This window comes from Archocentrus centrarchus, chromosome 23 (assembly GCF_007364275.1).
Source record: "Archocentrus centrarchus isolate MPI-CPG fArcCen1 chromosome 23, fArcCen1, whole genome shotgun sequence".
Taxonomy (NCBI): Eukaryota; Metazoa; Chordata; class Actinopteri; order Cichliformes; family Cichlidae; genus Archocentrus; species Archocentrus centrarchus.
The window spans coordinates 5,767,812-5,791,245 of record NC_044368.1 but is presented as its reverse complement, the minus strand read 5'-3'; the positions used below and the strand labels follow the sequence as shown (position 1 = coordinate 5,791,245).

General features: G+C 41.0%; 1 protein-coding gene and 1 long non-coding RNA gene across 3 annotated transcripts in view; one reads left to right on the top strand and one right to left on the bottom strand.

The window, feature by feature from the left end:
* Positions 1-9,846, top strand: part of fgd6 (FYVE, RhoGEF and PH domain containing 6) — a 29,980-nt gene extending 20,134 nt beyond the window's left edge. The window contains exons 6-21 of the mRNA XM_030720537.1: positions 818-969; positions 2,577-2,733; positions 3,002-3,089; positions 4,517-4,567; positions 4,657-4,715; positions 4,799-4,870; positions 5,347-5,415; positions 5,533-5,616; positions 5,844-5,923; positions 6,005-6,107; positions 6,193-6,336; positions 6,423-6,525; positions 6,751-6,845; positions 6,932-7,060; positions 7,143-7,291; positions 8,379-9,846. Of these exons, the coding sequence (XP_030576397.1) occupies positions 818-969; positions 2,577-2,733; positions 3,002-3,089; positions 4,517-4,567; positions 4,657-4,715; positions 4,799-4,870; positions 5,347-5,415; positions 5,533-5,616; positions 5,844-5,923; positions 6,005-6,107; positions 6,193-6,336; positions 6,423-6,525; positions 6,751-6,845; positions 6,932-7,060; positions 7,143-7,291; positions 8,379-8,421 (1,578 nt within the window). The 3' untranslated portion in view covers positions 8,422-9,846. The remainder of the gene's footprint in view (positions 1-817; positions 970-2,576; positions 2,734-3,001; positions 3,090-4,516; positions 4,568-4,656; positions 4,716-4,798; positions 4,871-5,346; positions 5,416-5,532; positions 5,617-5,843; positions 5,924-6,004; positions 6,108-6,192; positions 6,337-6,422; positions 6,526-6,750; positions 6,846-6,931; positions 7,061-7,142; positions 7,292-8,378) is intronic.
* Positions 6,971-14,737, bottom strand: LOC115773679 (uncharacterized). 2 transcript variants are annotated; one of them, XR_004019113.1, is made up of 3 exons: positions 14,598-14,737; positions 13,255-13,367; positions 6,971-7,184 (listed from the first exon to the last, which is right to left on the bottom strand). It is a non-coding gene; the product is annotated as an uncharacterized LOC115773679 (long non-coding RNA). The 2 variants fall into 2 exon arrangements; XR_004019112.1 differs by having other exon boundaries at positions 13,306-13,367.
* Positions 14,738-23,434: the final 8,697 nt, after the last annotated feature.

Here is a 23,434-nt window from a genome sequence, read left to right as displayed (position 1 = left end):
TTCCGTGTGGTATCAGTTTTGGGGTTTCAGGTTGTATGTATCCATAGATTAGCATACCTTTATGAGCCATATCTGACAATTTTAGCAGTTTTTAATCCACCACACACACACACACACACACAAACTTGAAATTGAAAAATAACTCTAGCCAAAAAGATGTAAAATTCTCAGAAAATACTGCTGCTTAATTTCCTTTGTTGTAGTTACCATCATATTCAAAACAATCTGCAAAGCTTTATGACTTTTTAGTGACTTGAAGGCAAACCTTCTTCTAAATATTATTTAAAAAAAAAAAAACTTCTCTTTATATATTTTGGGTTCAAACCAGATTTTAGGAAAGTCCACAGAACCAGTCAAAATGTGGGCATTTTCTCAAGAAGTGGGACAAGGAATAAAAATGCTGTGCAGTCCCACATAAAGAGGAACATCTGCTCACCCTAATGGTGGCCTGATACTGTGCAGTGGATGTATTTATGAGTGAGAGCGAGCACGCGTTAACCAGGACATGAGTATCCTGCGTGGCCTCACTGTTTCCTTCCAGGTGGATGTGTGTGTTGGCATGCTGGACAAGCCAAAGTGCTCACTCAGCTCTGTGTGTGTGTGTGTGTGTGTGTGTGTGGATGGCTGCATGTCATAAAATATGCGCAGAGGTGTGGGAGGAAGGGCGGAGGAGGCAGTTTATGAGGTGATAACCAGGTGGTCCTTTCCAGCTGCAGTACAGTTTGTCGTCATGTGTCACCAACCTCTCCCGCCCTGCACAGCTGTGTGAGTGAGTGTGTAAAGCGACGTCAGCATTAACCCCCACGTGTCTCTCCAGGACTTTCGGGATGCTGTTGCCAAGGCAACCCGTCAAAATGGGAAGCCGGTGGTGGACGAGCGAATCCTCTGTCAGATCCTGTACTACCTGCCTCAGCTGTACCAGCTCAACAAAGACCTGCTGAGAGAGCTGGAGGACCGAGTGGCACACTGGTAACACAAGCACACAGTTTATTAGCCTCTCTCATGGTTATTAGCATCTTTGTAGCTGATCTAAACCTTATAAGGCTTTAACAGTGGAAGGTAGGGCCTCCCTCTGTCTTTAAAAGATGGACACAGTCATCCTTCTGTATTAAATCTAATCTTTAGGTACATTGTAACCATAAACCCTTCCAAAATGTGACTACACATCAATAGATCCCACAGTAGCCTGATACTGGGTAGGAAAACTGAATCTTCATTTTCTAACATTTAGATGATCATTAGACTCTCTTAGAGGGCAATTTGTCACACTTTACCCTAACCCTGTGTTAGATAATGGACCAATAAATGTATGTGACTCAGAGCTATCACAAAGTCCAAAATAAGTAGGTATAATTCAGCTCATTACATAGTTTAAGTGTACCATGAAGCAAAGGGCAACTAATGAAATATGTGCAGGTCAATTGGATGTCAAGCATCTTAACGTGTAGGCTGAGCTCCTCAGGCAGGTTGTTCATGAGCAGGTCCTCTCTAATCTTTTCACACATGAAGAACTAAATCAGATTGTCAGCAGTTGCTCTCTCACAAAAGGAAAGTCTGCTTCAGACTCACTCCAGTTAGTACACTGGTTTAGGCAATGTTGCTGCCGCCGTCTCACATCACACACTCTTTGGACTAGGACGCTGTCAGGTTTAAGACTGTTTAATGTCCAGTCCTGCTGAGTCAGACATTGGCCTTCTCACATGCAGCTTCCTCAGGAAATATCCACCAAGAAATGTTCAGGGCTGCTGTGCATGTTTGAAAAACAGCTATAGGCTCAGTAAAAGAAGGATTTTAAAACTTAATTCTAAAATAAATCTAATGTAGTAATGCTAATAGTGGCACGTGATATTCTGCTTTCCTGGTTATAGTTCAGAGCTCAGTAGCTATATTCTCTTGGTAAAATTCAGATGTGAGATTAAGCCAGACTTGTTTCCTGGTTCAACTTTAATGTGTGTTTTTTTTTTTTTGTATATGCATGAAATCAGTGTCTTTGCTTTCTTTTCCATATCAGCTAGGGATTGTTTTCTAAAGGACAGAGCTCTGAAGATGTAGGAAAGATGACCCGAACTGTCAAAACTGGATTAAGCGGTTTAGATGATGGTTAAAGGGGGTATTCCAGGAATTTAATATTTTACTTCTATAACTTTGAAGTTAGACTTGTAACAGCAGAGGCTGACAGAGTCTCTAATTTAGTTAGCGCTCCAAAAACACTGAATCCTACATTTGCTATAAATCAAGATTGCACTGAACCCATTACAGTTTTTTTCTACTTATCATGATAAATGTGTCATATACACTGTTACAGATGGTAGATGCTCATAGTAAACACGATCAGGGTTTCAGATTTACAAAGTGGTCTTAAAAATCAGTGGAGTGCCCCTTTAATTTACTCCTTTGTAACCTTAGAAGGTTGATACATTAAATTAAATGTAAAATGACGGCTTTAATGCAAACAAACTCCAGGTGGTTGGATTTCTTATGCCTACGATGATTCCCACCGGATCTCTTTTTCTACTTTAAAATACCTGAGTTGGTTCATTGACTGTAGGGAGCTGTTTATGTTCGCTTGGTTACAGGAGCGACCACCAGAGACTGTCGGACATTTTCGTGCAGAAGGGTCCTTACCTGAAGATGTACTCCACCTACATCCGCCAGTTTGACAACAACGTGGCTCTGTTGGACGAGCAGTGCAGGAAAAACCCCGCGTTTGCAGCCGTCGTCCGAGAGTTTGAGGTAAAAATCAAAATGTATTTTGATTTCCTTTGGTGGATTTTTCTTGCTTTAAAAGTTAGAGTAATATTATTTTTAGGCCATCTTTTGGAATCAGTCGCATAGGCTCCATTTTCCACCAGGACTTCAGTGGAGATTATTTATGCTCAGGAGCCTGCACCATCTTTAGATAACATCTTCTGCCTCTCGTATCTACGGTTGTTTTCTTATCTGTGCATCTGGTTGGGTTTGCAGCAGCATTTGAAATGACTCTGCTCTTGTTTTGTCTCAGATGAGCCCGAGATGTGCCAGTCTGGCTCTGAAACACTACCTGCTGAAACCAGTGCAGAGGATCCCTCAGTACCAGCTGCTGCTCACAGGTACAAACACAGCGAGAGGAATTCTGATTTCTGAATTCTGCTCTGATCCCTTCTCTGAAAAGCGCAGCTCAAAGCCTTACTGAATCTTCTTTATTGGCAGCACGAGAATGAAACTTGGAACACAGTCAGGTTTTACTATCCTGGCTTTTCTGGTGTCTTGGCAGTGTGCTGCCACCCAGTGGACAAATATGATAACTGAAGGAAAGGCTGTTCTCTGCAGAACATATTTACAAATATTGACAATATTTTGAGGAAAATAAGAAGCTGCCTGCACACTGAGCATAGCATTAAATTCTTTTTTTTTTAATCAAAGAGGGAAAAATGGTATTATGTTTAAGTAAAAAGTACATAAATTTTACTTCGCATGCATGTTCTAAGATTATTATAGTTCGCTCTAACAAAAATAAAACTAGACTTCACTGAAGCTTCACCAGCTTCAGGTGAAGAAGAGTGGCGAAGATCTTCACAAGGTGCAAATTAAAATTACGGTTTTATATTCTTAATAGGTTGACACCACATCTTTAGGACTTGATATGAACATCATAATTGTAAGTGCAGCTACTGAACTTTGGCCTGGTTTATTTTATACAATTAAACAACTTCTAAGTTCAAATTTCTATGTTTGGATGGTCTTTTCCTTCCCTGCGCCTGCTCCTGTGGTGGATCTGATTTCACCACTTTTGTGTTCTTCCTACATCATCATATTAAATTTACTCCATGACCATTTCTCAGTGTTAATGACTGATAAACAATTGTTTGGAGGACGCCAGTAAAAGTCTGAGAAGCACTAATGGAAGAAGTGCAGAATGACAAATTTACACTTGTAGTATAAATGTAACAAGACGCAATCCAAGAGATAAACATGCTTTACCAAAGACTAAAGGGGTTTTACACACCGTGCAACAGACGACAAAGCAGTAAACCGGGACCCCCCCCCCCCCAATCTCTCCTCCTGCTTTTCTGTCTCTCTCTCTAGTGTCAATAAAGTTGCTGTAGCCAAAAAACAAAACAGGACGCAGCTGTCTGTGTCCACAACAGATTATATATATTATATATATATTATAATGGAGGTTTAAGGGGAAGCCTGGACTACATCACACACACTGAAGGCTGGCTGGGAGTTACAAAGAGGAGGGAAATGTGGTGCAGGTAATCAGCGCAGGTGGAACCAGTCAGAGTGGAATAAAATTGGAAGAAGTCACATAAATAAAGCCACTGAATAAAAGAGGAAAACACCAAAAGACAAATATTAAACATTAAACCAACCCAGCAAACTGAAGCTGATCTAGATTTAGGCACTTAAACGACTTTGTTTCCATGAAATGGGACCAACTTTTTTTTTTTTTTTGCACTGTTATGTATTAAAAAAGCCTTTCTGACAGAAAGGCTAACTTCTCCCTAAATTTGACCCACTTTTTGTTCCTCAGATTATCTGAAGAACCTTCCAGAGGACTCTGAAGATTACAAAGACACACAAGGTTAGATAAAGGACATCGCTCACTGCTCCGTTTTCCGCCTTTGTGCCGGACACAGTAACAGTGACGGTTTATCTTTGCTCTCCACACAGCTGCCCTCAGCATCGTGAAGGAAGTGGCCAACCACGCGAACGACATCATGAAACAAGGGGTAACACTTGGCTCCCTTTAAAGCCTTTCAGCGTTTTGTGCTGAAGGAAAAGCGTTTGAGCTGTTTGATGGTTTGTTTTGCAGGATAACTTTCAGAAGCTGATGCAGATTCAGTACAGCCTCAACGGGCACCATGAGATCGTCCAGCCGGGCAGGGTGCGTCTCAAAAGGCCCCGACAATCGCACTGTTGCATTCAGAGTTTTATTGTTGTAGATTATATAAGGACCATTAACAGTAATAATATAACAGCTTAAAACACAGTGAGAAAGGGCTTCACGATTTGGATAAAAGCCACACATAAAGAAGTGCACATGTGTCAACATACCAGCGCACACTTGGTTAAGGAACATTAACACAAATAAGTAACACAAACAGTCTTAACATGGCATGTAGTAATCAAAATTAGAGCATCATCTCTACGTAATAATTAGCAGTTGAACTAAAGTGTGCCTGGCCTGTTAATTAATAGTGCTGCATGTTCTCAATGAGGTTAAACACAATCCAGTCAGCTGAGGTTATTATAATGGCTGTGACTGTGCAGGTGTGTCACACCTTTGTGACATTATAAAGTTGCCAATTGGCCCCTGAACTCACACTCAAACACACACACCGCATGTGTCCATGTGTGCAGGTGTTTCTGAAGGAGGGCACTCTGATGAAGCTGTCCAGGAAAGTCATGCAGCCACGGATGTTTTTCCTGGTGAGCAGCCGGTGAATTCACCACAGCTCAGATTTCCTCCTCACAGCCGAGGAAATGAAATTCACCACTGCATTTGCACTTGGCTGCTTCATTTTTTTGTGTTTCTTTTCATTTCAGTTTAATGACGCTCTCATGTACACCACTCCAGTCCAGTCTGCCCAGTATAAACTCAACAGTGTCCTCTCGCTGGCTGGGATGAAGGTTAGAGACTGATGTGTTTTTTTTTTTTCCCACCATTTTTAAAGTGTCTTTCTATTATGAGGTGTATTATGAGGTGGCCTGCAGGTCTTGAGTTTGACACACCTAGAATATACAGTCACTGAATGTGTGTTTTGATGTTTTATCTACACTGAAATATTGACTGTAGTTAATTATTGATGCGCCTGGGCTGAGTGTGCAGCAGCAGTTTCAGCTTTCTGGTGTTTCAGGTGAGTAAGCCCAGCCAGGAGGCCTATCAGAACGAGCTGAACATCGAAAGCGTCGAGCGCTCTTTCATCCTGTCTGCAAGGTCAGCACTCGGGCGAGTACTGCATCAGATTTTGTGCGTCGTGAGCTGTAAACTCAAAAAAAGTACTGATTGTGTTCACAGCTCAGCTACCGAGAGAGACGAGTGGCTGGAGGCCATCGCCAAAGCCATAGACGACTACACAAAGAAGAAAATCACCTTCATATCGAGTCGAAGTCAGGAGGAGGTAAAAGCACGAAGTCTGTGTGTGTGTAAGGTGTGAAGATTTCACCTTTCACCTCCATATAAACCTTAAGCCTTTCTGCCCTCAGGCGGAGGGCGTTGTTGACAGCGGGGCCCCATTAGGTTCAAAGGCTCCCATCTGGATCCCGGACCTGAGGGCCACCATGTGCATGATCTGCACCTGCGAGTTCACCCTCACTTGGAGGAGGCACCACTGTCGCGCCTGTGGAAAGGTCTGCACCACCATAACAACTGCTACTCCTTCACCTTTTGTGTTATACGAGGCCCGTCTCACGGCAGCTCCATGTCCATCCCACAGGTGGTGTGTCAGGCGTGCTCCACCAACAAATACTACCTGGAGTACTTAAAGAATCAACCAGCTCGCGTGTGTGATCACTGCTTTGCAAAGCTGCAGGAGAACAGTAAGTAAAGAGGAAGGTTGCACTGGAGAATCAGCAGCAGGATGTCACATTTTAAGAGTTGCTGTTGTGGAAGGACATGAAAAGGCCCAAAGCAGCAAAGATTTGAAAGCCGAGGGTTTTATAGTATGAAAAACACAACCTTGTCCTTTATTATGTTGCAGTTTATTTACTTTTGGTGTAACTCTACTGTTTTATTCTATATATCGACTTTCTGCCATGTTTTAGGTGACCGCTGTGCTTCGACATCAATTTCTCCCATCAAATCTGGAGCTTTCTCCTTCACCAGAAAACAGAAGAAGATTCCTGCTGCACTGAAAGAGGTAAACTGGCTAAATATGTGTCAGCCGTGTGATATTTTGCATCTTTGGCACCGGGAGGATTCATTTATCTGATGTTGTTTATCCAGGTGTCTGCCAACACAGAGAACTCCTCCATGAGCGGCTATCTAAACAGGTCAAAAGGCAACAAGAAGCAGTGGAAGAGGCTGTGGTTTGTCATAAAGAATAAAGTCCTGTACACCTACGCTGCCAGCGAGGTACTCACACTGAGCCATCTTGTGGTTTCCTATAGACTGTGCAGTTTTTCCAGATGTATTAAACGATTCTTTTTCCTTGTAGGATGTGGCGGCGTTGGAGAGCCAACCTTTGCTGGGCTTCTTCCTGAGAGAGGAGAAGAACGGGCCAGCTCAGAAGCTGCAGTTTAAGCTGTATCACAAAAACACACTGTTTTACATCTTCAAAGCTGACGACATCCCCACAGCGCAGAGGTATCAGACACACACTGCACCCATGCTGTACTTCCAAAGATTTTGGTTTGCTCTCCAGCATTTGTGGTAACAGCAGAGCTCAGTTTAATGTGACATGAAAGAGGTGCTTGATGCCAGTGTGGCTGTTTATAGTGCAGCCAAACAAACTTGTTCTTTTTTAATATCCAGGCAGCAATGATCTGATTTGATGCTGCATTCTCACTGCTGAAAAACACATTTTAAGCTCTGTTAAAAACTGCAAACATAACATTCACACACTCACACTCTGCATCGGAGGGTTCAGTATCTTGCCCAAGGATACTTTGACATGCAGGTCAGATGGGCCAGGAATCAAACCACCGTCCTTCTGATTAGGAGACGACCCGCTCTATCTCCTGAGCTCTGTCTGCAGGATTTACAGCTGATTCACTGAGCAAAATGCAGTTTCATTGTTGGCTTTGAGATGACATCACTCAGACCATCCTAGGCCACTCTGTAACTGTGCAAGAGCTGTACAAAAAGTATAATTACGGTTATTTGAGCTGTGCATTCTAAGCATTATTTTATTTTTAGGTGTCATGTTATCTCCTATAGTGGTGTTTTTTCAACACACACACATACACACACGGTAGCTCCCACTTACATGAGCATTATTCAAACTCAAATGCAACAATGTGGCTCTAAAAGCCTGACTGAGCACTGAGTTTTCAGGGTAGGTTTGGGCTCTGGATGTGCTCTCATCCTTTTAAACAGAAAATGAGATATGTGTTGACCTTTTACGCAGTGATCTTTGGATTCAAGAACACACACACAATAACTGAACCTGACATAAACAACAACAATATAAATGTGCTACATGACACATTTTTTTCAGCGCCGTCTTTTTTAAATTCTTTGCTTCTCTCCTCCACTTTTCCTTTTCGCTGTCATTGGGCGACTTGTCTCCTATTATAGAATAATTAACAGTTTGTATGCTTTATCAGAGAGAGTGAGAGAGGCAGCATGCACCCATCTAGCAGTGATCAGTTTCTTAAATGAGATCAGAAATTTGATCCATGTGCATGAAAATCTGAATAAAAGCCGATTCAGTTTTTGTTTTTGCTTTCAGATGGATCGAAGCCTTTCAGGAGGCGATGATTCTGGAACAGTAATCCCCCTTTGTTGGCAGTGAAGTTATGTCAGACCTGGAGCCAGTTGATAGACAACTTACGACCCCTGATTGATCACAGGTCAGGGGTCATCAGCTCAGGAAGGACTCCAGGTGGACTGTCTCCCTTAAACAGATCGTCCCTTAAACTCTACATGGAAACCAGAACCCTTTGCCCTCCAAGAACTGGATCCTGTTTCTCTAAACCTATTTTCAGCTTCTGATGCTCAGCAGTGCAAAGAGCGAGTCGCAGCTGTGGGTTAAAGGTCAAGTCCAGAAGCATGTTGCGTGGAAGTGAGACCAAACAGTTGACCGTGCTTTTTAAAGCCCTCGGGAATCCTTGGAAGTCTGAAGTCTGGGAATAATTTTCAAATGCTGTCAGGTGAAGGAATACGTGAGAGACAGACTATATACTTCATACTGGCTGCACACAAATAACAAAATACCAGTCATGAGTGCAAAGTATCACTAATTTCTGTTGAGAGTTTAATCATGTAACAGGGTGGGCTTTTACTGTGAAAATCAGGCTTTAACACGGAAACAGGAAGTGGACATTCTGCTCTGTAGGTTCATCTCTCTGGTTTAGAGATTTTTAGAAACGCATCACAAAACATCCTGGAGACAACTGGAAGTGTCACAAATATTATTGTAGATATTTTTAAATACAACGTGCATTTTTGCCTGTTGAGCCACATTAGAAGTGGTGACAGAGTAATACTGTACATTAAAGAGCAATGCTGACATTTTTTATTAAGCCAAGAGCTAATATTTATAAAATAGGAAGATTTATTGTTTAAAAAAGCGCAGGCTGCCTTTAACTTTGGGAGTCAGGGTTTGTTTGGAGGTATTTTCCATTCAAAGTCAATTTATTTTTAATACATGGGGCTTTTTTTTATGAGCAAACACTGTGGGAAATAAACATGAACTATATATTTCTAAGGAAATACTTATTTTGAATTTAACATTTTGCCTCTGCAGACTTTGTGTTTTCTGTATCATCCTGTTTGCGATAGTATGCAGTAATGCAGATTCAAATTCTTTGCAGTGTAGGATGACTTTAAGCATCCAGGTTGCATGTCTGCTCACTTTCCCACCAGGCAACTCGGCCTCTTTATTTCCATAAACAACAGTTTTTCCATTTTTTAAAAATTAACTTACCACGTTGCAGTTTTCTCAGTGTGTTGAACTCACATTTAGAGAAACTCAAAAATATAAACTTTTTATTTTTATTTTAGTAAAGGAATAAAACAGGTGAGAGTGTCATCAGAGCTCTGAGCCGACTCTTGTTGCACATCTTGTTTCAGATTTGCTTTATAAGGATGAATCTGCAGCAGGCTTGTGTGAAGCTGCACGTCAGGAGCTTGTACAATAACATTTGTAAACACCCACTCCATCTGCTTTAGAGTCTCTTATAAACAATTCTAAACTGTCAGGCAACAGTTTTTAATAAAATATATATGAAGATTAAACTTGTCCTCTTGTCTTGATTTCTATAAAAAGGTACTCCCCATGATTAAAAGTAGTTACAACCTATTGGTGACACAGTCATTAGTGCACCACTGGCTGGGATCCCTCCAGGTCCTCTGGCTTCCTCCCACAGTTCATTTTGAGGTATCATGTTATCTTCTATACTGGTATTTTTCAACACACACACACACACACACACAGTAGCTCTGAGCTTCCAATAACCTGTCAGAGCACTGAGTTTTCAGGGTTTTCAAGTTTGGGCTCTGGATGTGCTGCTCTCATCCTTTTAAAAAGAAAATGAGGTTGAGCTGAACTTTGATGCAGTGATCTTTGGATTCCAGATTCAAGCAAGAGTACGCAGAGAGAGAGATGCAGCATGCACCCTTCCAACGTACACTGTAAAAAAAATTCCATAAAACTACAAGACTGTATAAATATACAGGAATTTTCCATATTAGTCATTTACAGGAGTTTTTCCATAGGGAAAGGTTTGTGGGAGGGCAGCTGTTACACTGACAGGCTTTAATTGGATTTTGGACTCTGGAGCTGGAGAACCTGCCTTCACCTTTTTGTGGTAAATATTAAAACTTGTGTTTTGCATTAATTGAGTTCAATTTTTTTTTAATATAGCACCACTTCATAACAAACAGTAGCTTCAAGGCACTTTGTATTGTAGGTAAAGACCCTACAATAATTACAGAGAAAACCCAACAATCGAAATGACCTCCTATGAGCAGCACTTGGCGACAGTGGGAAGGAAAAACTCCCTTTTAACAGGAAGAAACCTCCAGCAGAACCAGGCTCAGGGAGGGGCAGTCATCTGCCACGACCGGTTGGGGCTGAGGGGAGAGAGACAGGACAAAAGACATGGTGTGGAAGAGAGACAGAGATTAATAATAATTAATGATTAAATGCAGAGGGGGGGTATAAACAGAGTAAAAAGAAGTGCATGAAAAAAACACAGCCTAGGTCTATTGCAGCATAACTAAGGGAGGGTTCAGGGTCACCTGATCCAGCCCTAACTATAAGCTTTATAATAAAGGAAAGTTTTAAGCCTAATCTTAAAAATAGAGAGGGTGTCTGTCTTCCAAATCCAAGCTGGGAGCTGGTTCCACAGAAGGGGCCTGAAAGCTGAAGGCTCTGCCTCCCGTTCTACTCTTAAGTATCCTAGGAACCACAAGTAAGCCAGCAGTCTGAGAGCGAAGTGCTCTGTTTGGGTGATATGGGACTATGAGGTCTTTAAGGTAAGATGGGGCCTGATTATTCAAGACCTTGTATGCGAGGAGAAGAATTTTAAGTTCTATTCTAGATTTAACAGGGAGCCAATTAAGTAGTGATGGGTCAGTCACGAACGATCCAGCTCTCAGAGGAGTTGGCTCCTGATAGTGAGCCATTTCTTTTTTCTTTACGTTTGTTCGTTTTTTTGTTTGTTTGGTTCTTTTTGGTGGAAGCCACACGTGATTGGTTAAGATGTGTGGCAGAATCTGTGACTACATGGAGCAACAGGGTGGGAGGAAGACAACACACAGTGATTCCACACAGACCAAACACAGAGGGAGCAAGAGGAAGTTGTGCTTTACATAGAGGCTACATGGAGGAATGGTGAGGAAAAGTAATTCATTTTACACATTATTTTAACTACAATCTGAGGAGCCATTTGAGAGTCGAAAGAGCCGGCTCTTCTTTGGGAGCCAAGCCAAAAGAGCCAAACTTCCCATCACTACAATGAAGAGAAGCCAATATGGGAGAAATATGCTCTCTTTCTAGTCCCTGTCAGTACTCTAGCTGCAGCGTTTTAAATCAGCTTTTGCAAAGGAAAACAAAAGGCCGGATTGGACGGGACCAGTGGCAAAAACTCAGAACAAAAAAAATAAACTAGAATTGACTAGACTCCAAATACCAGGAAAACAAACAGGCCGCACATAGCAGGAGCTCAACAATGAGGACACAACAACAGGAACAGAAAACACAGGACTTAAATACATGGGGGGATAATGAGGGGAGTGTAAACAGCTGGGAACACAGCTGAATTTAATTACATTGAGGAGACAAGGGGAAGCAAAACAGAACACAACACACAGGGACCGGATGACTATCAAAATAAAACAGGAAGTCAGATGGGGGAACAAAGATGCAGACATGACACAGAACACCTGAAAACACAAGGAACTAAGAAATCAAAACATAACCAAACCCCACAACAAAAGGAAACCCAGAACAGACTTAATAAAGCAAAACAAAGCACACAGGGTCAAAAGGACCCTGGACCATCACAGAAGGCCTTTCATGGAGCTTTTAGGACAGCCTGATAGTAATGAATTACAATAGTCCAGCCTAGAAGTAATAAATGCATGAATTAGCTTTTCAGCATCAGTCTGAGAAAGGATGTTTCTAATTTTAGAAATATTGTGCAAATGCAAAAAAGCGGCCCTACATACAGTGTATCACAAAAGTGAGTACACCCCTCACATTTCTGCAGATATTTAAGTATATCTTTTCATGTGACAACGCTGACAAAATGACACTTTGACACAATTAAAAGTAGTCTGTGTGCAGTGTAAATTTATTTTTCCCTCAAAATACAGCCATTAATGTCTAAACCAGCAGCAACAAAAGTGAGTACACCCCTAAGAGACTACACCTGTAAATGTCCAAATTGAGCACTGCTTGTCATTTCCCCTCCAAAATGTCATGTGCCTCATTAGTGTTACTAGGTCTCGGGTGTGCATAGGGAGCAGGTGTGTTCAGTTTAGTAGTACAGCTCTCACTCTCTCATACTGGTCACTGAAAGTTCCAACATGGCACCTCATGGCAAAGAACTCTCTGAGGATCTTAAAAGATGAATTGTTGCGCTATATGAAGACTGTTATATAAGCTGCACACAGACTACTTTTCATTGTGTCAAAGTGTCATTTTGTCAGTGCTGTCCCATGAAAAGATATACTTAAATATATGCAGACATGTGAGGGGTGTACTCACTTTTGTGATACACTGTATTTGTTTAATATGCGCACTGGAGGACATATCCTGGTCAAAAATGACTCCAAGATTTCTCACAGTGTTACTGGAGGCCAAAGTAATGCCATCCAGAGTAAGTATCTGGTTTGACACCATGTTTCTAAGATAAAATTTAAAAATGACTGACCCTTCATTTTATTCATTTCAAATTGCATCACATTCTTTGGGTTAGATACTAATAATTAATAACAATTTTTTAAAGAAGATTTTTCCCAAACGAAGAATCCTCTTTAAGTTGCCTTTCTGAAGAGCCGTACTTCTTTAAAAGCCTGTAAATCAAGCCCTTCTTAATATCATCCATGTTATTCTCTAGGATTCTCAAGGATTCTGCACTTGTAAATTTGTACAGTACCAAGTCTATTAGCAAGTACACCGTGTCCAGGATTTTGTCACCATTCTGAACCTTTTTGAAGCTTTTCTTCAGTCTTTCGAAGGCTCTGATGAAAAGAAGGACTCTCAGGGATTCTGCAAAACAGTCAGAATACAGCAACTTTTTCCTCAACACAGTAAATGAAATATAAAATGATATTTTTCTTCAAAAATGTCATCAGGAAAAATGAGAATATTTCAAGCTTATGAAAAGTTTCAAATTTTTCAGATAAAAATTGCGATGTGAATTTTTGCGCTTTATATGCGGAAAAACGCTGCATAAACTGCGCAGTGTGTCCAGTTTATCAGCAAAAAGTGCAGCTGCAAACACACAGCGGTGGAGACTTACTCTGATTTCCATCCCTGAAGCTGCAGGGACAAAGGTGCCGCCATTTGTGAACTTTTACTGTAATAAACTCTCTATTAGATGTCAAGCGCAATTTCTCAGCTTTCAGAAACTGAATTTTTCTGATAGGACAAACAGTTACGGTGTTAATGACGCTGTTGTGTCTTCGGGACTTTGCTGCGGAGCGTTTCCTGGTGTGTGAGCAGTGATGCACTGTCAGCTCACCTGTGCAGGTCTCCCTCAGCATCTTCTCCCGTAACAATGCTACATAAAATGTCATGTGTGTATTCACTTGAGTAAAACTATATACGTGTTTAATGAGTTTATTACATATTACAGGTATTGTACTGTGCCGCGTGTGCGCAAATAACCACTTTTATCTTCTTTTTCTTATGACTCATTATCAGATTAGGAGGAGCAGGTAGTAGCAGGTCCAACAGAGCTAGCTAAAATACCTGAACCGGTATTCACAGTGTGTCTGATACACTGCAGCATAGTTATTAAATTATCAGCTAACAATACATATACATTTACCTCATATTTATTTTTCCGCTTTTTACGAGGGGGTGTTGTCGACCAACAATGAAAAATTGCTGGTTATCCGCTTTTTGGCGCTCTTTTCATTTTTTCCAACTACACCCACTCCCCCAGCACCTGCTTCCACAAGCAAACGGTGAAAGCCGCGGCTTGGTAGAGAAAGCGGGTTGAGTGATACCAAGTTTTTGTGGGGATGATTAAACATGCTAGTATTTTACCCCAAATTGATAATGAATAAAGAAAAATTTGAAAAAACAACGAGGCTCATTCCTCTCATTATGTAGTACATAGCCTCTTAATGTGTCCCGTTTCTTTATACAAAGGACGCAGGTGATCACGCATTGATCTAGTAGTCTTAAACACTGACTGAAACTAGCTTGAAACATGTGCTTTCAGCTGACATTTTCGGTAGGTCTTGGAAGAAAAGTAAATGTAAAGCTTACCGTGCAAACTTTCAATTTCCCGGTTGAACAGCCAAAGACCCCAAAACAAATGGCGTAAAACCCGTAGATAAAACTTTTAAACACTTGGAAAATGTCTCTGCTGCTCGCTTCTCAACAGACAACGGTACCAGCTCTTGACGTCAGCCGCTGACATGGACGTCAAGCTCCTGCTCTTCCCGCCCTCACTGCATCATCCAATAGAAACGAGCCTCAGCTGTACACTTTGAAATTCAAAATTTTAATACTCCTCGCTAAATAATAGCGAGGAGTATTGGACTTTTAATATTTACAATTACCATAGGCTAAGATTCTGTAAACCTAACCTGCTCGCTGGCAGGTTTTATCCAACAAACTCTGAGTATCTCTCTGACTCCTCCCATCCTGCTTCACCTGAACTACCTGTCTGACACTATATAAAATACACTATATAATAATAGTGTCAGACTATTTTATATAGCGTCTGATATATATGATATATATTATACACATGATGTTAGTGGAGGCACTGTTAGGTGGTTTAGCCTATGAACTTAACACATTATGAAAATTAGTATTTATTATTTTTATTCTTTTTATTCAATAGGCTAAGTTTAACATTAAATGTCTAATGCATACAACTATTGTGGTTAGGACAAAAAAAAAATCTAAAAAAATTGTTATGATTTTAAATTTTTTACATCAATAAATACACAACGTCCCAGACTCACAATGCAATATTATTGTACAAAATTTATTCTGAAAATATATTTATAACCACAATTTCGATTCTTCCATTGATCATGTAAAAAGTACAGCATAAAGTTGACTTACTTATATGTTTTGTATTTTCAAAAATAACTGACAAAACTATAATTTTTTCCTGTATTTGAATGTCATATAAGCAGAATTCTTATGTTATTACTATTACAACATTTTTCTTACATAATCTTGACATATTTTCCATTGAAAATCACCTAAATTGGTGATCATAGGCTCTGTAACAGATCAGCAAACTGTGTCCAAGTCCACCTGAATTCTCCATTAAAAATTGAATAAAGTGAGGGTGCTATTTCATCAATAGATTCCATTTTTACTGTATGATTATTTAAACAATTAAATGGCCGTAAACTGAACTGTCATGATGCGTTTATCACTGTGGAGCATTTATTTGTTTTTAGATTTGACATGACAACACTGCCCCCATGTGTTGATAAATGAGAACTGCACTGCACTGGCATGAGGTATGAGTTCGAGTGTGTGGTCCATAAGCAATCTGATGTGATTATTTAACAAAAGAATACAGCAGCTTCAGTGGGCTCCACAGGTGAGCATGTTCCTATACTATACTTATCAATACTACACTTATTAAAATAAGTGTAGTATTGATTATTTATAACAAGTAAGACTTGTTATAAATGTGCAATTAAAGCTGAAATGTAATCTTTAGTGTTAGTTTGAAGTTTTCATCCTGGACCAAAAAACTCTGAAACACCTTGCCATAAATGCCCCCCCCCCACACACACACACACATCCAGCTCCACATCAAACTCTGCTCTAGTGCCTTAAAATACCAGCACTGTTGACCAGAGCGCACAAATTCAACACTTTTTTTCCCATTTGACAGCACAATAAAACACAACAAAAACTCTGAATATATAGTTAATTTGGATTTTATTTGATATTGATTTTCTTATATTACATATAATAATTTATAAAAGACTGTGTCTTTTACAAATTATTATATGTTTGAAGACATATAATAAAACTTTTTTCAAGAAAAAAAAAAAAGATAAGATAAAAAAAAAAATCCCTTATGAGCAAGCACTAGGCGACTCCATTTTAAAAAACTCCATTTTAAAAGGAAGAAACCACCAGCAGAACCAGGCTCAGGGAAGGGCGGCCATCTGCTGTGACCAGTTGGGGGTATTTGTTATGGCAAACTTCTAATTTTTTAAATAAATTATTATATGCTTCAAGAAGCATGGCAACATGATCATTTAGCCCTAACAGCAGCAGCTGAAGGGCTGCCTGAAAGCTTTTCCCACTGCTGATAAAAATGCTGCAATTCTGGACTTCTTTGGAGAACTGTAAGCATCCAGAACGATGTCCAAGTGTTTCACGAGACTGCTGACAAAAGATGAATTTTCTGTAAGCGCAGCGTTTAAAAGCTGTTCTGGAGATCCAAACTCCTTGAAGAGCCTGTTAATGATGGCCTTGTTAATACCATCCATGTGTTTATCAAGGACTCTCAAGGATTCTGCGCTTGTCACTTTGCGCATCATCAAGTCTTTTAGAGAATCCATGGCACCTAGGATTTTCTCCCCATTCTGAGCCCTTATTATTATTTTTTTGGATTTCTCAAAGGCCCTCAGGAACAGGAGGAAAATGAAATCTGTGAGAATTTCCTCAGCAACATAAGGTGTAATTTCTAAGGATTCCTGTGAGGTTTCAGGGCTCGATGACCAACTCTGACCCTCTGTAGGCCTTGGCACAGTCTTGTGTCTTTGTTTGGACAGGTCCTGATTTTCTGTGCTTTTACGGCAGCACCTGAAGAGCTTCATAAAAGCGTTTTTCAGGGCTGAAAAACAGCTCCTAACTTTGGGCTTCTTTGGCGTAAGGTAGATCTCAATAATAATTTTTAAATGTTTGAGAAGGCTTTTCCCAAACGAGGAATCCTGTTTAAGTGCAGCCGTCAATAGTTTTTTTGGAGAGCCATACTTCTTAAAAAGCCTGTAGATCAAGGCCTTGTTAATGTCATCCATGTTATTGTGTAGGACTCTCAAAGATTCTGCACTTGTAAATTTGTACAGAACCAAGTCTATTAGTGAGTACACCGTGTCCAGGATTTTTTCACCATTCTGAACCTTTTTGAAGCTTTTCTTCAGTCTTTCAAAGGCTCTGATGAAAAGAAGGAACATGAAACGTCTGACAGTTCTCCTAGCAGCAGAAGGTGACATTTCTGAGGGTTCCTTCTCTCCGTTTGTGGAGCTGGATGGAGGTCTTTGACCCTCTGTAGGCTTTGTGTGAGCAACTGGTGCAGTCTCAGACCTTTCTGCAGACAGGTCCTGCTCTACTGCACTCACACAGGAGGTGGGCTCATTTTGGGGAACAGAAATCTCACTTGAATGTGGGAAAGATGTAGACAGTTTGTCACTTTCTTTTTCCTCTGTTGCCTTCATCGCTATTACAAACGCTTTTTGGATCTTTTTCACGGCACCAAAAATTTTGTCGCTTTGTACAGTTTGATCCCATTCTTCGTTCTCCAACCACAGAAGAATCTTCTGTAAGAACTTTTCCACTGCGTCTTCTACAGACGCGTAGAGGACCTCAGGAGAAAAGGGCACCTCTCCTGTTGGGTGTGGAGTTCTAGAGATGACAGAATCTAAGAGACTTCCTTCCTGTGCCATTGCTGGGATGGGATATGCATGAAGCCTCTGGAGGTGGTCACAAATTTTATCTGTCACCTGCCTTGAAAACATCTTACATTCCAGGGTGTGCCTGTTTTCCAGGGTTTTTTTCGTACTGCCAAGATCTTTTCTGTTTAATTTATCAAACAGCTGATAAAGATCAGGTTTGATGGTTTTAAAACCCAATGATTCCATAGCTGGTATTTTTAGGGACTGACTGGAAGACCTGGGAGACTCTGAATGACGAATTTCTGGGACTTCACCTGTTGAATTTCCATTCACTACACTTTCTGTAGAGCCTGAAGATTTGTCTGGTTCTTCAAGACAGATGAGGAACCTTATACCTTTCACCACTTGCCGTTTCAGCCCTCTGGTGAGTTTTTTAAATTGCTTTCTGGCATATCTTAAGAAATGGCTTCTATATATTTCTTCCTCATTAATTGTTGTGAGTGAGGTCAATGACGAGAAAGAGTCTCTCACCTTTTCGATGAGTAACCCCACATCAAAATCATCTTTCTCCTCAGATTGAACGCGCTTCTTCGCATCCAGTCTATCAATGATCGCAATGACAGCCTCAGTTGCAATCATTTCAGCTAGGGTGCAGGGACACTGGACAGCTTCATCTTTTGCACACCCCTCTGATTCTGCAGTAGCTTCAATGCATAGCTTATTCAGCTGATCAATTATTATATTGATAACATCAACTGCAATTTCTTCTGGCTGGTAACGCTGGTGCCTCTGAGCGTTCTCAGCTTCGGTGCACTGCTCATGTTTAACATGTAAATAATGCAGGTTGTTTTTTATTGCCTTCAGGGCCTCGTCTATAATCAGCTTGTGTTTAGCAGTGAGTGGCATTCCTATTTCCTGCATGGAAAAAAGGCTGCTCATTTTACCTGCACATCTTTTCAGATATGAGGCAGTTTGAGAAACCATGCATCCAAGCTTTTTAATATCTGCCACTTTTATGCTGACATAAACAGCAGGACCTGGCCGCAATTCTGGGTTCTCTACAAGTAGAGACACAGCTGAGTTGACTTTATTTATGATCTCCTCCTCGATCATCTGTGTCAGCTCCTCGGTGCCGTCACATGCTTCCTGGGGGATGTTGAGAGCTCTGGCGATGCCGACTGAGAGAGAGTCTCCCAGGTTAACTTTTCCCAAAGCTGTGCCATGATCTGTTTGGGACTCCTGATCCGTCGTCATCTGACGCTGAACAGCCGGGAGTGCCATTTTAAGGACATGAACAGAAACCGTCTGAATGATTTCTGCAATCATGTCAGCACAGGCAGCCTGGAGATCAGAGTCCCAGACTCCTGTTTTAATCATAGCCCATTGAATATCAGTGAGCTTTTTATGAAATTTATTGATGGCAGGAGAAATCTCTTCTCTAGTTACTCGGTGATCTTCCGTTCCGCGGTTCATAATTATTGCTTCAGTTTTATTTCCGTAGCTGAGAAACATTCTGAGCCGTGCGGTCTTATAGCCTCTGTTTGGCCAAGCGTGACGTCAGTTTGACATAAAAAACCTTCAATGGAATTCCCGGCGGCGTTCTGTGACACGTCATCAAAACCACTAGCGCGCGCATGCGCACATCTGTGAAGCGGCGATTAAAGTTGAAATCCGAAAAAAAACAAATAAAAAAACCCACGAATGACTGAAGCTTGTAACAGTCGTAATTGTGATGTCTCTTTACGACAGTCTGGTCTTTTCGTGTTGATGATGTCACCAGTGTGCGCCCACCGCTCCTCAGTAGAGAGCGCGGGAGTTGTTTTTTTTTTTTTTTTTTTTTTTTTTAAACCTTTTTTTTTTTTTATTGGTAACAGACATAAAAATAACAAACCACGACTATACTCATAAAAACAGGTCAATTTCTAACAGGTAAAAGAACAAGAGACCCAACTCCTAAAGTATACAGTAACCAGTAATATATCATAAATACTTAACAAAATAAAGAAAAAAAATTGAAATAAATAAAATATACAAAAATGAAATAAAATAAAAATTAGGGGGTTACAATTGAAGCTCTTCCATTATTTCGTACAGTTTTATGGCATTTGTTTTATGCATCATATCCAGACATTTTTTGAACATAGAGAGTTCATTTTTAAGAGCAGAGAAAGAGAGGGAGCACTTTGCAAATCTGCATTTGTGTATGTAATCTTTTGTTATAATAATTACAGTATTGACTAGAAATTCCATATTTTTATCTTTGAGAAATAATCCAAACCGAATATCTTGTAGTGAGAAGAAATCTACACACATGGCCTTGGAGGACAGGAAGTTGTAGAGTGAACCCCATAACTTATAAACTTCGCGGGAGTTGTTTTGCACACGGACATTTTGGCTTGAGGCGGACCCTTTCCTTTCCCTATTTTTTTGTGCCGTCATAGGTTGTATGAACACTGCTCGTTTTCATGTGTGTTTATGTAGCAGCCGTTCAACCGGGCTTCATAAGGTTGTGAAGATTACGTTTATTAAAAGGGCAACACTGAAATTCTCAGTGCCAGTGTGCTTGTGCGTTTTTTTTTTTTTTGGCTGCCCGCCGCCTCCTCTTCACCACCGAACACAACCCAGACGTTACAAGCTGTAAGAGCTGCAATCAGATTTCGGAAAAGTGACTTTTACATATATTTTATTTATCCAAGTGAAAACTGCTACTGATATTAAAAATGCCTTTTTGTAGAGAAATCTGGTATTTCTCTACAACAGCCGGAAGTTCGGAAACACGGTGCGGATTCACCAGCATGAAGCCGCCTCAGTCACAATAAAATCCGACTTCAGGTTATGTACAAAAATAAGGAACTAATGTCTAACTGGGATTTCAGTGCTTGTAGAAACATAAACGTCTGCAGATGAATTCGCTCCTCTGACACTCTGACAGCCACTTTAAGAATGAGGAAATGAATGGGAGTGTCAGGCAGGTGGTTCTACTTGTGTGCAATGTGTTGTTTGATTGAGTGGGAGGAGGGGAAGGGTCAGGACTCAGGATACATATGACCAGGAGGTAGAAGACTACCCCCGGAGGTGGAGAGAGCCAGCGAACTACTGGCTCACTAAACCCCCAGTTCCCTACACCCAACTGCAGAGCAGGGAAGGGCACTGCCGTGCTTAAGGCCAGCACCCGCCACCCACACTGCAGACAAACACAAGCACACACAAAAAGACTACAACAAACACCACACCCACACACAAAAGACAACAGCAAATATCCCACCCACACCCACATACACAAATACAGTGGTCCCGAGTCCAGGACCAACCAATCTAAATTTTAATTCTAATGAATGTGCTCAGATTGAATCTGTTATGTAGGACACACGCTGTGAAAGGGAATTTAAAAACAGTAAGTTTGGTGTGGAAGAACTTGACTGGCCTGCACAGAATCCTGACCTCAACCCCACAGGACACCTTTGGGATGAAGTAGAGTGGAGACTGCGAGCCAGGCCTACTCATGCAACATCAGTGTCTGACCTCACAGATGTGTTTCTGGAAGAATAGTCAAAAATTCCCATGAACACTCCTAAACCTGTGGAAAGCCTTCCTAGAGGAGTTGAAGCTGTTATAGCTGCAAAGGGTGGGCCAACATCATATTGATGTCACTCATTCATATGCGTGTGAAGGCAGATGAGCGAATATTTTTGATAATATAGTATACCTCACTAATCCATTGATCTCACTGTGTAGTACACCTCTAAGCAACATAGCATCACGTGGAAGCTACTTTGAATGCACCACCTACCTGAATTGAATTACTTGAATTACTTCTTTGATCAACTAATCCATTAGCCTTTCTTTCCATCCATTTTGCACGTAATCTGATAGAATCTAGGCTTTGCAGTGCTGCAGAGTGAGCATGTGCTTAGCAGGTGATAACATTTTGTAGTGTTTTTATAGAGCAGCTGTTTATGCTAAGCCATGCCCGTGTAAAATATATAGGTTTCAGTCACGTACCAAACCTCCCCCACAGTCTCAGGTGTTCTTGGATCAATTCAGAATTTATTCCAGTGAACTATTCTGAGCTCTCCTCTCAGATTTATCTGCTTCCAACTGTGGACTGAAATAACATGACTGAGCTTTAAGATTTTCTGGGTTCAAAGCAACATCTCGGCGCATCACAGGAATCTCTTTCGGCTTCTCCTACCACGGATTTGTCAACCTATTTACACAAATTTTCACAGCTCTGACAACAAGCATCCTTTGTAGGCATCAGACGCAGGGTTTTTGTTGCTCCCCAGAGTTTGCTTATCCAGCAAAGCTCCTGACACAACATCTCTGAAGCTGTCTTCTGCTAATTTACCCATAAAAATGCACAATAACAACATGGAAGCAAGCAGCTGAATCCTGATGTTAGGCACACTACCAGCTCTTATAACGCCTTCAGCAGCATATTATTTATTTCTGTACAGCTCACTTATTATTTAATCTTTTGATGTTTATTCTCTAGTCAGGTATGACTAGAGCAGGGTTGCAATAAACTATTCCCATATTATTCATCAGTCATTTTTTTTACTTATCAGTTTATAAAATGTCAGAAAAGTAAGAGCCTGAAATTAGTAAATCATGGTAGTTATGAAAAATGGTAATCATTTCAACCCCCGCCGACCCAACCCTGGATAAGCAGAAGAAGATGGATGGATAGTTGGTGATCCTCTAATCCCGCAGACATACTTCAAATCCACGCTCTTGGACTGCAGCTGGTCCAGCAAGTCTTTCTGCTCTGGAGCTCTGCGGTGAGCTGGAGGGTCTAACCAGAACCTGCAGCAGGTGAGGAACTGATACAAGTGTGGTGATTTCTTGTAGAAGAAAGCACTACATCACAAAGTGCAGTCAAAGATAGTGAAGTTGAAGCACTACTTTGTTTTAATTGTCATGCAGTATATGGACCAAAGTATTGGGCCACATCTCTTAATCTTTGAATTCAGGTGTTTTCGGTTCCTCTGCCACAGGTGTATAAAATCAACCTAGCCATGCAGTCTGTTGTTACAAACATTTTGTGAATGGTTCTAAAGGGGTCACTGAATTCAAGCATGGTACTGTTAATGGGATGCTACCAGTCAGTTCATCAAATTTCATCCATCATCTTCAACTTATCCGGTGCCGGGTCACAGGGGCAGCAGCCCACACAGAGAAACCCAGACCTCCTCTCCCGCCACCTTCTCCAGCTTATCGGACGGAACATCGAGGTGTTCCCAGGCCAGTCGAGAGATATAATCTCTCCAGTGTGTCCTGGGTCTCCTGGGGCCCTCCTCCTGATAGGACATGCCTTCAACATCTCACCCAAGAGAGGCACCCAGGAGGCATTCAGGCTGTCCTAAAAGTTCCCTGAAAAGCCTTCAGCCTGATCCAAAATGCTGCAGCTAGGGTACTGACAGGGACTAGAAAGAGAGCAGATTTCTCCCATACTGGCTTCTCTTCATTGGCTCCCTGTTAAATCTAGAATAGAATTTAAAA